This window comes from Anastrepha ludens, chromosome 6 (genome assembly GCF_028408465.1).
Source record: "Anastrepha ludens isolate Willacy chromosome 6, idAnaLude1.1, whole genome shotgun sequence".
NCBI classification, from domain to species: Eukaryota; Metazoa; Arthropoda; class Insecta; order Diptera; family Tephritidae; genus Anastrepha; species Anastrepha ludens.
Genome location: NC_071502.1, coordinates 37,898,769 through 37,912,588, shown reverse-complemented (window position 1 = coordinate 37,912,588; position 13,820 = coordinate 37,898,769). Strand labels below are relative to the sequence as shown.

Here is a 13,820-nt window from a genome sequence, read left to right as displayed (position 1 = left end):
TGATTTTAATTTGTTTTTATTTATTTATGTATACTCGCATGTAGGAAATAGAATTATAAGAATTAACTGCACTTAAAACAAAAGCAGGGAGAAGAATTGAATTTTGTACGAAATTATTGTCATCCATTCTGTCAAAATAATATCGGGAATTGTTTACTTAAAACGGCGCTATAGCAACTAATTATTATTATTATCCCTACTCAACACTTAATCATATTCCAACTACTGATTTTGAACGTACGTCAGACAATGTGTCCGTTGGTTCATTGCGGCAACGAATTTGACTGAGAACAAAATAGATTATGGTCATTGATATATCGCTAAGTTCTTCCCAAATTGTTCCAATGTGCAATTGGTACACTATTAACGACATACGCAACATAGACGACTTCCCTGCCATCACTTCTGTCCAGTAGATCGTACTATTCCACTATACAACTCAGACTGTTTGACTGGACACTATTTCAGAATAAAATTCCAGAGTAATCAATTTAATTCCCCCCTTATTTTAATATTAGCTGCAAAGCTGCTTTCATTAAAAAGATAATAAGCACAGCAGCCAACGAATCAATTCCGCGACCCACTCGCAAAAAACTTAACAGAAGTGTTCCATGGTGGTCACCAGAGCTCAAATCTTTAAGAACCGCTAAACAAAGTGCTTGGAGGACTTACAAGAAATCCTTCTCTTATGATGATTTAATAGCATATAAAAAAGCAAGGCCCTTATTAAGTAAAGCCATGAGCGCTACTTCACTACAGAGTTTTACAGATTTCCCCGAAAAACTAAAGGTTTATACTTCCATATCACTGATTTGGCGAAGCATTCGTAAATTAGTTGGTACGTACAGACCTTCCACTATCACAGATAGACCCAGACAGTATCCATTTAGTGGAAACATCCTATACTATAGTCACTGACTCAATAGACATCGCAGAAACCTTTACTAAGCACTGGTCCTCTATCTAAAGATTTAAATTTTTCTTCAGCTTTCTCTTCAGCTTAAAACGCAACTCTAGTCAGTCTCCAAATTTTATTTCTAATCACAAATCCAATGTGATCGACTCTCCTTTCCTACGTGCCTGCCTAAAGTTGTTTACTGAACTACTTCAGGCTTCGATAAAATATCTAACCCAATATTAGTTAATATGCCAACTGTCCTTAAAAAAGTCTTCTTAAACTTTACAAAAATATTTTTTTTTGATACAGGTGTAATTCCACACTTCTTTAAAGCCGCCACCAGTGAAAAATTCAAATAGAGATGCTTATATTCCTATCGCCTCATATCTCAGCTCACTTTCATTAGCAAATTACAAGAAAAAATGGTTTCGAAAAGGCTGCGTGGTTTTTAACTTCTACAAAGTCACTTTCACCTAATCAATTCGGCTTCCGCCCAGGGTCAAGCACCATGGGACCACAATATTAGATTGAGCGTTTAATTTCAAAACATTTTAATTTCTCCTCAACGACATTTTTCTTGATCACATTCGACGACCTCAGACCAGAATACTCCGCACTCAAAAGGATATCAGCCACTTCTTCTATGCCATACATGCAACAGCAGGAACTCAAAAGATACATTTATACTATACAATTGGTCGGATCACTCTGACGCAAAACTGTCACTTGCAAAAGTGTAAGCATCTACACGTGTGTAGGAAATATCTTTGTGACGCCATCTCAATTAATATTAACAACTTTTCAGTAGAAAATATTAATAACCTTAATTACCGATTCTGTATATCTGCCGGAAACACAACTTCATTCCATTTCATCTTACAATAAACTCCTATTGAATCACACACGTAGACAAAATAAATATCCTCGGCATAGTTTTCAGTAAAAGTTTCAAATGGAACAACCAAGTCTTACACCTAAAAAATACCTTATACCTAGAATCAACTTAATCCGGTCTTATCTTATCACTATGGTCTATTTCTAAACCGAAATAGTCCAAAGACTGCTTTAAACATTATCAAGCCTCCCTACCACCGAGCTGTAAAGTGCATTACACGGAATATGCGTTCATCACCATCCGATAAACAACATTTTGTCTGAATCAGGCCTTCCAGAAATGGAAAGCAGTGTCGACGAAAATAGACTGCTACTAACCACAAAAATTCTGTTCCACGGAAACTCGATAGCCGACAACGTCATCAGAAAAAGCTTCCCTCTGTAGAAATATGGCAAAAGTGTCCTCTGTTAAACATTCATTCATCAACGAAACATTCTTAACGAAACCCACAGTGAAACACACTATATTCCCAAAAGTCACATTAACGTCACTCTTTTTGACCCAAAGTCATGACATCAAAGCTCAACAACTCCCCTAATCTCGAACACAAAATTACGAAATACTCTACACAGATTTCTCAAAAGTGGAATACGACACCGCATACGCAATAGTAGACTCAAAAGGTCAGACGATATCAAACTACATTACACTATACCGCATCTATATTCACCGCTGAAGCCAATATTTCCATAAAAAAAATTACGAAGTTTGCAATATGTAGACCATTTTTATAATAACGCGTTGACAACTGTAAAAGATTACATAAAAAGGTACCGTACCTCATTTATTTACTACTGACTTTTAGGCATCACTTTTAAAATACCCTTTATAATTGGCGCCTACACCTCATCATCTTCAAATCTTTTCTCGACGAAATCTGGCGTCGCTTGTTCTCTCATTATTTCCATCGCTCATTTTTTAGTGAATGTTTATACCAAATACTTTAAGAAAAGAATATTCATTGAAACAACGCTGTTTTTGTATGACGATAACATTTTTATTGATTTTGTTAGTAAAAACTATTTTCTGATACATATATATGTAGATATGTATGTATGCATTCGTTAATTTATATTCAGTCTTTTGTAGGTAGGTATAAATTGAGTATTAGTGCATACATACAAACATAGCACGATAAATCGAAATTAAGCTAAGCAGCTAAGTTAGTAAATTAAAGGATAAATATTATTATAAATTTTAAAGTTTGAGATCACTTCTTTCTATTCCTTTATGTATTTTCTTATTTTAACACATTGACTATAAAATTGAAGTTCTCTTGAATAGATCTAGCGAGTCTGCATTTTCTTGAGCTGAACAAAACTCATTTATTTAGTAATAGTTTCTATTAACAGTTTGCATTATTTTAACCAAATCGGCGGCTTGACCTAAAGTCATAATATTTTCGTTTGAATTGTTGTTTTGAAAATACTTTAATCATATGCAAACTGTGTACTCAGGTTTTAATCTTGTTTTTTTTTTTCAAGTATTTCGTAAGCAACTCTTCTTTTAAAATTTAGGTACATTTTGTAGTATGTTTCTTATAAACTTTTATTGTAATTTATGTAATATATTACTATTTTGTTTCAATTGTGTTTTACAAAAAAAAATAATCTTTTGCCACATAACTTTCTTATTTATCATTTAAAGTCTTTTCAAGAGCACAACCGTTATCGGAACATTACAAAAGTATACCACAATTTTTTAACTTTCTTTGAAATTATCTTTACATTTTGTTTGCGGCAAAAGTGTGTATGTATATGAAATTGTTTGACAAATGACGAAAAATTTTGAATAACATATAAAAAAATTTGCATCTAGGTACATACATTAGAGAACATAAAAAATATTGTTTTTTTAGAGTGTTAATGTAATTGGAACTCTACTTGCAAAAGAGTTCGTACTCGAAGTCACTATTGCATTTAATGCCCTCTTTTATAGCTTTCATCTTTCATGCTAGGGCATTTAATAGCGAGATTCCAGTGTTGACTCCTGTTGTTTTTTTATTGTGACCCTATTTAAGGAAATGAACTATATATATATATATAAAATTGGGACGTACACCCTTTCCTGGGCGAACTCCTTCAGTGGTCGTTGTTAATTTCTTCACATCAAATTTTTTTAATAAAAATTAATAGAGAAACAATATGTTTTGGCTTGTTACTCAATGGTTTCGTTTGATGCGGTATGTGATATTAGAAACTATAATTAAAACACGTATACAAATCTTTTGGAAGGATTGGAGCCTTCTTTGGTATCAGGTGACAATTCGATCAGGAAAACAATTCGACCATCAGGCGTAAGGGAAACGTCGCAAGCTCGATCTTTTTCGTCGAGATTACGTGGCATTGAAGGATTTCTCGATGGACGTATTTCAATCTGAAAGAGAAAATATTGTTAATCTTAAAGCATAGCGAACAGAATAAACATCTTTCAAAATAAACACAAACATATAGTGAGAACATCTCCCCTAGATTGTATCAGAAGTATCTTTAAATTTCTGTATTTTCAGTTATAACGCACCCATGTAAGCATGTACTATATAGTAAAACCTTTATTGAAAATACTTATTTGTAATGGTTATGGTGTACATGACTTCAATTGTAATGGATATGACCTACCCTATGTTCTGAAAGTACCGAGAATGCTGAAATAAAACAAAACAGAGTTAAATTTCAGGCAAATTTATTTTATCTCCTTCAAAATATGACTCGTCTGAAGTAACACACATGTGCCAACGTTTAACCCAGTCCTCCATGTACCCCTGGTAGGCCGCCGAAGGGATGGCCTTCAGCTTCTTCGTCGCATTCTCTTCGATCTCCTCTATCGACTGAAATCTCCTTCCACTGAAGTCTCTCTAACTTCGCACGGGATCATACCACGTGAATACGGTGCTTGCATAATGGTATTTGCTTGGTGTTTGGTCAAATAATCCAGCACAATTTGGGCTCGGTGCGATGGCGCGTTTTTATAATGCAATATCCAAGAATTGTTGCCCATATTACCGGCCGGCCAGGCAGACACTAATGATCTGAAGGCGCTAAAAAGTCACAAATGTGTAATGTAACAGTCCTGCGAACATACGAAAAAAATATGGACCGGTTCCCACGTGCGCGGTTCGTTTAAATTAAACATTCCCGGTACTTTCTGATCAAAGGGTATGTACTCGAGGTGTGAGACGGTGAAGTGCATTATCGATATGTACAGTTAAGTGATGGCCGAGGAGAGATACTGCAAACGACGTATGTATAACATGAGAGATCATGCGAAACGGTATGAAAAGTCATGCAGGGCTTCTTCACATGCAGAATATAAGTAGATTTGTATGTAGGATCTATTCTGTTGGTTCAGCATAAATATTCACCGTAGCTGTATTGGAAACGCTGGAGGAGTGACAGTCCTTATATATACATATATATAATTGGCGCGTACACCCTTTTTTTGGGTATTTGACAGAGCTCCTCCTCCTGTTTGTGGTGTGCATCTTGATTTGTTCCACAAATGGAGGGACCTACAGTTTCAAGCCGACTCCGAACTGCAGAGATATTTTATAAGCATCTTTTTCATGGCAGAAATACAGTCGGAGGTTTGCTATTGCCCGCCGAGGGGCGACCGCTATTAGAAAAAAAACGTTTTCATCATTTTGATCTTTCACCGAGATGCGAACCTACGTTCTCTCTGAATTCCGAATGATAGTCAAGCACCAATCCATTCGGCTACGGCGGCCGCCGAGTGACAGTCCTTGGCCGGATATATATCCGGGTGGTTCCCATAACTTGAGAACGCTCAGACTTTGGTAGTTAAGGTATGTTTGTTCAAATGGCTGCTGTGAGAATTTCTCTTTGTTTTCTGAAATAGTAGACGACTTTGTGGCATTCCTGTGCCTCTTTCGGAAAATGCTTTTCAGTTGTCATTAAAAGGTCTGAAGTGGTGGTCCTGAGCGATATTTATTTTGAGTGTCGAAATAAATGTCATTGCTTTGGTTATATTTAGCTGTTGCTATACTTAGGTAGTACATCACTGACATACTTTCACCAACAGTCTTTGTATCTCTGTGCATTCTTTTATAAAATTTAAGCATATTTATCGGTAACTTTTGTGTTCTGTTTGAATAATTAAAAGTTCGTGGTTATATTGAAACTGAGTGTATTTCTTGACTGGTTTCATTCACAATACCAGTATTTCTTGTCTAACAAGTAATACACAACGTTCTTATTTTCTAATAAAATTTGTAAAATTGATCTCTTCTACTTACGTTCCATAGATGTTCTAAGATGGAATTGTAAACAACGATACGTTGATTTTTAGAATCTGCAATAATAATGCGTCCATCGTCGTCGCAGCAAATTCCGGAAGGACGATTAAATTCTTGGACTCCATCACCTTCTTGTCCTTTAGATGACAAAATCTGAAAATCCATTTGCATAAAGTAGTTAAGTCCTTAATTCTAACTTTTCTAAATTTGTTTGTTCTAAAAAATGTATGTACATAAAAACAATAGTAAATTACTATAAATACATATCCACACATACATAAATATACAAAATATACTACTCACCGTACTGCTTTCTGGATTTATTAGATATAGACAATGATTATCGAAGTCCGATACTATAATGTTACCAGTTGGTGTATAACAAACTCCGCGCGGTGAAGCAGGATCCTTTGTTTGAAAATTAATTTCGAAAACGACTTGACGTATGAAACGACCCTCAGAATTGAACTGCTGTATGCGATGATTACGTGAATCGGTTACAACAATTTGACGTCGCGAATTTACAGCCACATCCCATGGATATTGGAACTGTCCACGCTCTTTGCCAAAGCTACCGAACTTCGAAAAATATATACCAGTGGAAGTGAAAATTTGTACGCGATGATTATCCTTATCAACAACGATTATGCGATTATCTATGTCGACACAAATGCCTGCTGGTAAATCAAACTCTCCATTTCCAGAACCTTTACGGCCGAATTTAAACTTCAGTGTACCATCCGGATTAAAAACTTGCACACGATTATTACGTCTGTCGGAGATCAATATGTGACCCAGCTTATCAACACACAATCCCCAAGGGCGGCTAACTTGCCCATCACCGTGACCCTCTGTGGCAAATGATAGTGAGGGTGTATTGGAAAAGCGAGGTCTTAAAGGTCCAGTGAATGTTGCTATAGCCGGTGCGCTGCGCGGTGCACTTAAACGTAAATTTTTACACAATACGCCCAGCTCCCTTTCAACGGCGCCAGCGTTACAACTACGTAATGGCAACATTGGTGAAGGAATGCTGTTGAAACTATTCTCACAATTGAAACGACGGTTTGTGTTAATTGGTATTGATACACCGGCAACTGGCACATTAGCGCTAGACAGAGGACCAACTGCCCCGGAATCGCTGACTGATCCACCGATAACAGCAGCACCATTTACCGCATTCGTATTATTATCATTTACTCGCAGAATTACGCCTTTCTTGAGGATATCTTGCAAAAGTTTACGGTCTGGTGGAATGAATACGAATTCCTCATATTTTGGATGTAAATCTTTGGATATAGCAGCAAATTGTTCAAGTTGACGTTGTGCATTCAAAACCTTCTTCGAAATATCAATGTGATCCATACCAGACCAATTCTCTGATATCTTTTGCAACATTTCAATGGTTTCAGAGAGTCCAGCGAGAGCCGATTTTAAGCCGGCCATTTGATCATTTAAGATAGCCAAACGGCGTTGGCGCAATTTTTCAACGAATTCCAATAAGGTAAATTCGACATCCTCTATAGCCCTTATAAATTGTCTGGAGACTTTGCGTATATTTTCGCTCAGCTCAGCACAGTTACGCTCGGCGAGCCGTTGATATTTCAATGTACTGTCAATACTACTCGTAATAGATGTCTTGTCCGTGTTACTACTTTCAAGATCATTCTTAATTACATCCTTCAATTCGTCGCAAAAACTTTGTACGGAATAGTAATTATGCTCCTTGTGCTCATAAAGAGTGCAACTTTGGCATACCAGAATCTTGCAAGTTTGGCAAACATACTGCAATATCTCATTGTGTAAATCGCAAAAGTGATGGGGTTTTGAATTGTTCATTGCACCAGCAGAGAAGCTATCCATAGACGGTGTACCACCTAAATCACTTACAATGTCATTCAAAGTATGACAGCTGAAATCGCTGCTAAGTGATGAACTGTAATAGAGCGAATTTAAAAGTAACGAAATATAATATACTTTAGTTCAAAAATAATGATTTATAAGTGAAATGAAACAGAAAAAAAAGAAAAATATGAAATATATTATTAATGGACACAGGAGATATTAAAATAGCACCTGCAATGTAAACATTTTCTGCCAAATAATGTAAAAAATCTTTATACAAGTATGTATGCTCTTTGCTTCTAATTGCATACTCATAATGCTCAACTGCTAGCGGCTCAACTTTGAGTGGCTGAGTGAGCTGCTGTTAATTGATGGTGAAAAATATGGCTTTGGTGAGTAACGTCTGTCGGTTTAGTTCTTCTTAAAATCCCACGTGCTTTAATTTTTCTTATTTATTTTTTTGCAAAAATATAGTTCTTACTACAAAAAAACCCATTTACCTCAAAGTTTCAACCTTCCTCAAAATTTAAGAAAATTCAACAAATTTTTATCAAAATTTCATATATCAATTTTAGTAAGAGTTCATAGAAAAATTCTGGTTATGCAGTTTCGTAATCCATTCACTTTTGGTATAATATTGTTCGAGTTTCAAGTATGTTAAGTCAAAATTCGCATTGATTTTTGATAATTTCATGTCGAAAAGTGTCATCTTGGCAAACACAAATAGAGACAAGATTGAACAAACAAATTAATTTTTTGTAGAATCTGGTCTTTTTTGCGCTTTTGTCTACTGCCTGACTTGCGCCGGTTTGTAGTTTGCAGTTTACAGTTAGAAACGGTAAAATTGAAAATTTAACAAAACAACGTAAGCTTTATACAATACATATCGTAATTCTGTACAAGGTTTCAGGTGAATATTTTAGGTCCAGCTTCCTTTATCCTTCCTTTTAAAATTTGTATACAACACAAAAATTTGTAAACCAACCCAGCTGATATGCTTTCTTCTCTTCTACCAGTTTTTGCAAGTGATGGTAGGTTTTCCGTTCCTTAACTTGTTTGCTTTTTTCTCTTCTGGAGAGATTTGCGTTTAGCACTCTTTTTCTTTTCTTTTATTGAGATAATTGTGCCAAAATTACCACCAACAGTAACTACTAACTAATTAGGTATAAATAGTAAAATGAGGACCTTGAAACTTGACTTCCCGATAATTTGGTATTTTTGAATATAGCGTTATTTTCAAACTTTCAGAAAATGATTAGTGCTGAAAATGTTTATTCGGCCATTTTTCTTGGTTTCTATACCTAAATATGTGCATAGGGCTTTTTTTTTATCAAATTTGTTATTATTAGTTTTTGGTCAATAGTCGAAGAAAGAGAAGAATTTCGGCCTCCTAATTATTTGCTCAATATGTTATTTAGGAAACTATTGATATCTTATACTAAGTACATCTGTATGTATGTATATACTCACGTAATATCCGCCGCGGGAAGCGAACCTAAAATGCCAGCAACTAGAAAGCTGGCGGCCTCATCAACGCCATTGCCGTTCGCTTTTCGTACATTATTAGTAGATGCCATTATCTTTTTCATACAAGTTCGCCACTCCAAAAATTATATTGGTACACTGAAAAAGTAAATAAATGTTTTTTTTTACACTAACACGATATTACACATATTCTTTTCAAGTCTTACATTTAATATAAACCTTAAATTTGCTTTGAGTTGGCGGAAATATTTTTATAATACAAATTAGATGCGATGCAGACGCTCGCTCGAATGAAACTGTTTTATCCTGCAATCGCTACGATGCGTTAGGAAGGCTTTTTCGTTTCATATTCAGGTAAGGAAATGAAGATGCAGGTCACAAAGACTTTCTGTTCTAGCATTTGCCTATGTATGCATAGAACATAGGTTGCATAAAGGTGCAACAAGACCTACAACATGTGTTTGTTGTTTTTGTTTTGACCATTTTGCGATGCCATTAAATGCAAACAGATTAGTTCCGCTCTTTACATATGTAAATACATTGAAAAACAACCATTGAAAATCAGCTGTTTAGCCCTGCACGTACACCGTCATTTACTTGTATATTTTACTAATACATATGCATTATCTTGGCAGATGAGATATTTCTGGACGAGCTTCTTTCTGTAAGGCACTAACTTGTTTGCTTTTCTCGAAGTATTTTAATCACAGAATTGCTTGAATCTTAATAAAAGTTGAATAAATACAAAATTCTTCTTTGATTGATTAGAATTTATTGACCTTGGCCATGCCTGACCACTATTAGACGTTTCGACTACCATTGAGTACAACGAATACATAAAAATATCATTGGGTTGAAGCAGATCCTCTTGGGATCACAAAAGTTATTTTGCTAAAAGTTAACAGATACTCGTATGTGCGATATGTAGTATATACTCGTATGTACTAAATCCACAAAGGGTTTTTGTTAATTATATTTATTTTATTAATCTCATTGAAGATTTTATTAAAATCAGTGATTGTGCGCGCCACCACTAAAATAGCCATATCTCAAAAAATATTTCACACAAAAGTGTGAAATTTTTAATATGTTTATATATTGAAAAATTAAAAAGCTGACCAAATCATTCTTAATTTATTTCAAAAAAATTATTCTTATCTTTATTTATTTTTGAATTTAAAAAACCCGAAATATTCAATATTAAATTAAAATGTGTATATTAAACCACATATATTGTCTATAATTCCTATAAATCCATCAGACAATATACATTTTGAAAAAACAACGCACTGATTTTGAATATGGCTTTGAAAAATCCTTTGGATACCACAGTTATTTATATAGGACTGCCACTTGCACTTTATCCTAGAATACGTGGAAAGATTTGCTCTATCCAGCTTCCCCCAAGTTCCAGGTCTCCAATTTTTTATGGAAAATGAAGAAGCGAATAGGATAGCCAAAGAGGACACACCAACAAAAAAAAGCACTGAGAGAGGAACTCTTATTTATATTGAGACCACACCTCATCAAAGAAGAATATTAAAAAACAAAGGAAAAGCTGTTGTTAGGAGGTTACTCGTATAACCTGATAGATTTAAACAGTTAATTGAAGCATACTCACAGATCTACTACAGCCTGAGAAGTTATTTGCACAAGCTCAGCACGTATGGTCGAGTTAGGCCGAAAAATGTTACGACAATTTTTCTCCAGCAGCATTTTCGAAACATTTATAGGAAATATTTATGCTGTTACGACAACAAGAAGTGAGCATTACCCAACTTTGCTGTAATTCGAATTTGTATTTAAAAGTATATCCTAGTCATTTATTTGGGCATTAATCTTGACCTAATATATAACCCTTATATAAAGGGTCTTTCAAAGACGCGCATAGATGTTGTTTTAACAATTATGTGCGAAAAATGACATCACTTTAATATCCGCCATGAGCACGTCTACATGTAAAATCTGCCAAACAGTCAATTAATGAATGCCTAATTGTTGAGAACGTCGAGATATCGATGTTTAAGGATGTTCAGCAAAATTCGTATAATTAGTTCCATTAAAAAAATCACGAAGTTTGCAATATGTTGTTCTTGTTTCACTCATTTTCACTCGTTGCTCTTACATCCTTTTTGAGTTTTTGCCCGAGCTCTTCCAACAATAGTAATAACAACTAATGGTAATATTAATTAATAATTAGTTATTTTAACCTTGCCGCAATCTCGCGCTGAAAATACGGCCGAAGCAGAATTTTCCTGTTAGATATAACACCAAACACTTTAGGTTGGGTTGGGTTAGGTTTTTACGGCAGTCGGTTTAGAGTCGCCAACTCCCTTAGACCATCTAGGTCCGTTGTGGTACCACTGTGTCCCACGGGAACCTTACTGTTTATTTAACATGGAACCATTTAGACTCTCTTACGAAGCGTGGGATAGATTTTATCCCAACACCAGATAGTTTCGTAAAAGAAAACCGTATTAATTGAAACAGCGGTTTTTTTTGTGCGACGATAGCAAATTTTTATTGATTTTGTAAAATTGTTCGTAAAATTATTTTCTCGTACAAAATATATGTATGTATGATTTTGTTGCGTACAATAAAATATTTTATTATCTGCTTGACGGTTATTATGTGTATGTATATGTAGATGTTAAGTTTTCGGGTTTCGATTCGCGTACATAGAACTACAAATATCGTTTTTAATATTTTTCGTATATAGAAAGATGTTACATAGTGCCCGGAATTATTAATGTTGCCAGACAATTTTTATTTTTATGTTCCTTTTTTACATACACATACGCATGAAAGCAAATAATGGCATTAATTAAGTATATGTAGGTATGTATGTATCTGCTTTTTATTTATGATATCAGCATATAATACGTTTATTGGAGTTTTTCAAATCCTTACTTTAGTATTACTTTTGCAATATTTTGCATTTCTCTGATTATTTTAATCAATGTATGTATGTATGTATATATAAGAATGCATACGAAATTATTTCATAAATGTGAACTGATTTTTCACGTTTTCAGTGTCAGTTTTGAATTAAATTGTATGTTAACCACATGTTGTGAATTTTTATATTTTGTTGTATTTTCTTAGCTATGTGAATTTTATTTTAATAATGTTTTTTTATTATATTTAAGTTGCAGTATATACGTTTTTAAGTAAATAACTTTATTAGGCTAAGTTTTACTTATTAAGTTGCTTTTGTGTATAAATTTTTATTTTTATTTTCTAAGTAAATGCACAAATGCCACCTTTTCATACATTTAGTGCTAATTTGTACTTCAAATTTGTACTCAAATTGCTTATCAATAAATATTTACGCATACTTATCTCATATTTTCTCTTGTTCATCAACGTCATCATCATCGTCATCATCATCATCCTCATGATCATCGGCATCTTAAGTTTTCGAATTCTTATTTGGACTCTCAATTAGCTTATAATGGCAATGAGCTTTCAAATAAAATATTCAAAGCTTACTTAATAGTTTTTGAACTTTTTTTTGGTTTTTAATGTTTTGCTCGTATTTAAGTATGTCGTATGTATGTATTCGTTAATATACATATTCAGTCTTATGTAGGTAGGTATAAATTGAGTTATACGTTGTTTTTAGTTTTTAATATATTACAAAACAGCAGTAGATATTTTAGCTTTCTGTTAGCAAAATACGACCGAAATATTTACTTTTCTAAATTTAAATGCATATGAAAAGCTAAAATATTTTATAAAATATGTGACTTAGTTGGTAAAACTTTCTATTTTTAACACTGTTCTTAATTTCGCCCAGAAAAGTGTGGACAGATTTATTTTTCCTTTAAGTGAGATAAAATATATGGATGTATAAGCAAACTTTCATCAAGTAAATTATCTATAAAGCATTAAAATGTTGTGAATTGATAAAATATCAAAATTAGAAATATTTGGAAGTTGATTTTGAATTTGATGTGGAATATTAGAATTTCCATACTATTTAAAGTATTTAAAAGCAAAACCTTCTAAAGTTAAATAAACTATTTGTCAAAACAATACAAATAGTATGTGTAGGTATTTAGAAAAATACTGTCGCGAAATTAAATGTGAAAAAGTTCGGGCAAAAAAGAGTCAATTTGACATTCTTGCTGATTAAATAACCAAGTCTCATCAATTTTTTAGAGCAACTGATTTTGATTTAGTATTACATATGTAATTATATTTTTTTAATTTTCACAAACAGTCTGAATCAGGTTCCTTTTGAGAGGATGCAGGAAGAGATTTCGAGTTTACTTCGTTTTTAGAAGTCGAAAAATTCGAAACAACTTTCAGAAGGAAGAATAATTGAATACAAATTTAATAGATTCAGAAGAATTTTGCATTGGCTCAATTTTAGACAGGGTGTGGGATGGAAGTGGATGAATTGTCAAGTTGTAGGTTAGATTAATGCTAACATCGAAGATAAT

The 13,820-nt window shown here is 33.8% G+C and overlaps 1 protein-coding gene across 2 annotated transcripts; it reads right to left on the bottom strand.

The window, feature by feature from the left end:
- Nucleotides 1-2,768: 2,768 nt before the first annotated feature.
- Nucleotides 2,769-9,687, bottom strand: LOC128866245 (protein wech-like). Of its 2 annotated transcripts, XM_054106830.1 has the most exons (5): nt 9,579-9,687; nt 9,358-9,510; nt 6,349-7,978; nt 6,046-6,198; nt 2,769-4,169 (listed from the first exon to the last, which is right to left on the bottom strand). In XM_054106830.1, exons 2-5 carry the CDS (start codon nt 9,474-9,476, stop codon nt 3,999-4,001), a joined length of 2,073 nt encoding a protein of 690 aa, XP_053962805.1. In that variant the 5' UTR covers nt 9,477-9,510; nt 9,579-9,687; the 3' UTR covers nt 2,769-3,998. The 2 variants fall into 2 exon arrangements, with proteins under 2 accessions (XP_053962805.1, XP_053962806.1); XM_054106831.1 differs by lacking the exon at nt 2,769-4,169 and having other exon boundaries at nt 6,171-6,261.
- Nucleotides 9,688-13,820: the final 4,133 nt, after the last annotated feature.

Coding starts and splice junctions, on each gene's coding strand:
- LOC128866245 (XM_054106830.1), bottom strand. CDS start 9,476: ATGAAAAAGATAATGGCATCTACTAATAATGTACGAAAAGCGAACGGC. Junction 7,979..9,357: donor CTTCCCGCGGCGGATATTAC/GTGAGTATATAC, acceptor GCTCTATTACAG/TTCATCACTTAGCAGCGATT. Junction 6,199..6,348: donor TAAATCCAGAAAGCAGTACG/GTGAGTAGTATA, acceptor ATGGATTTTCAG/ATTTTGTCATCTAAAGGACA.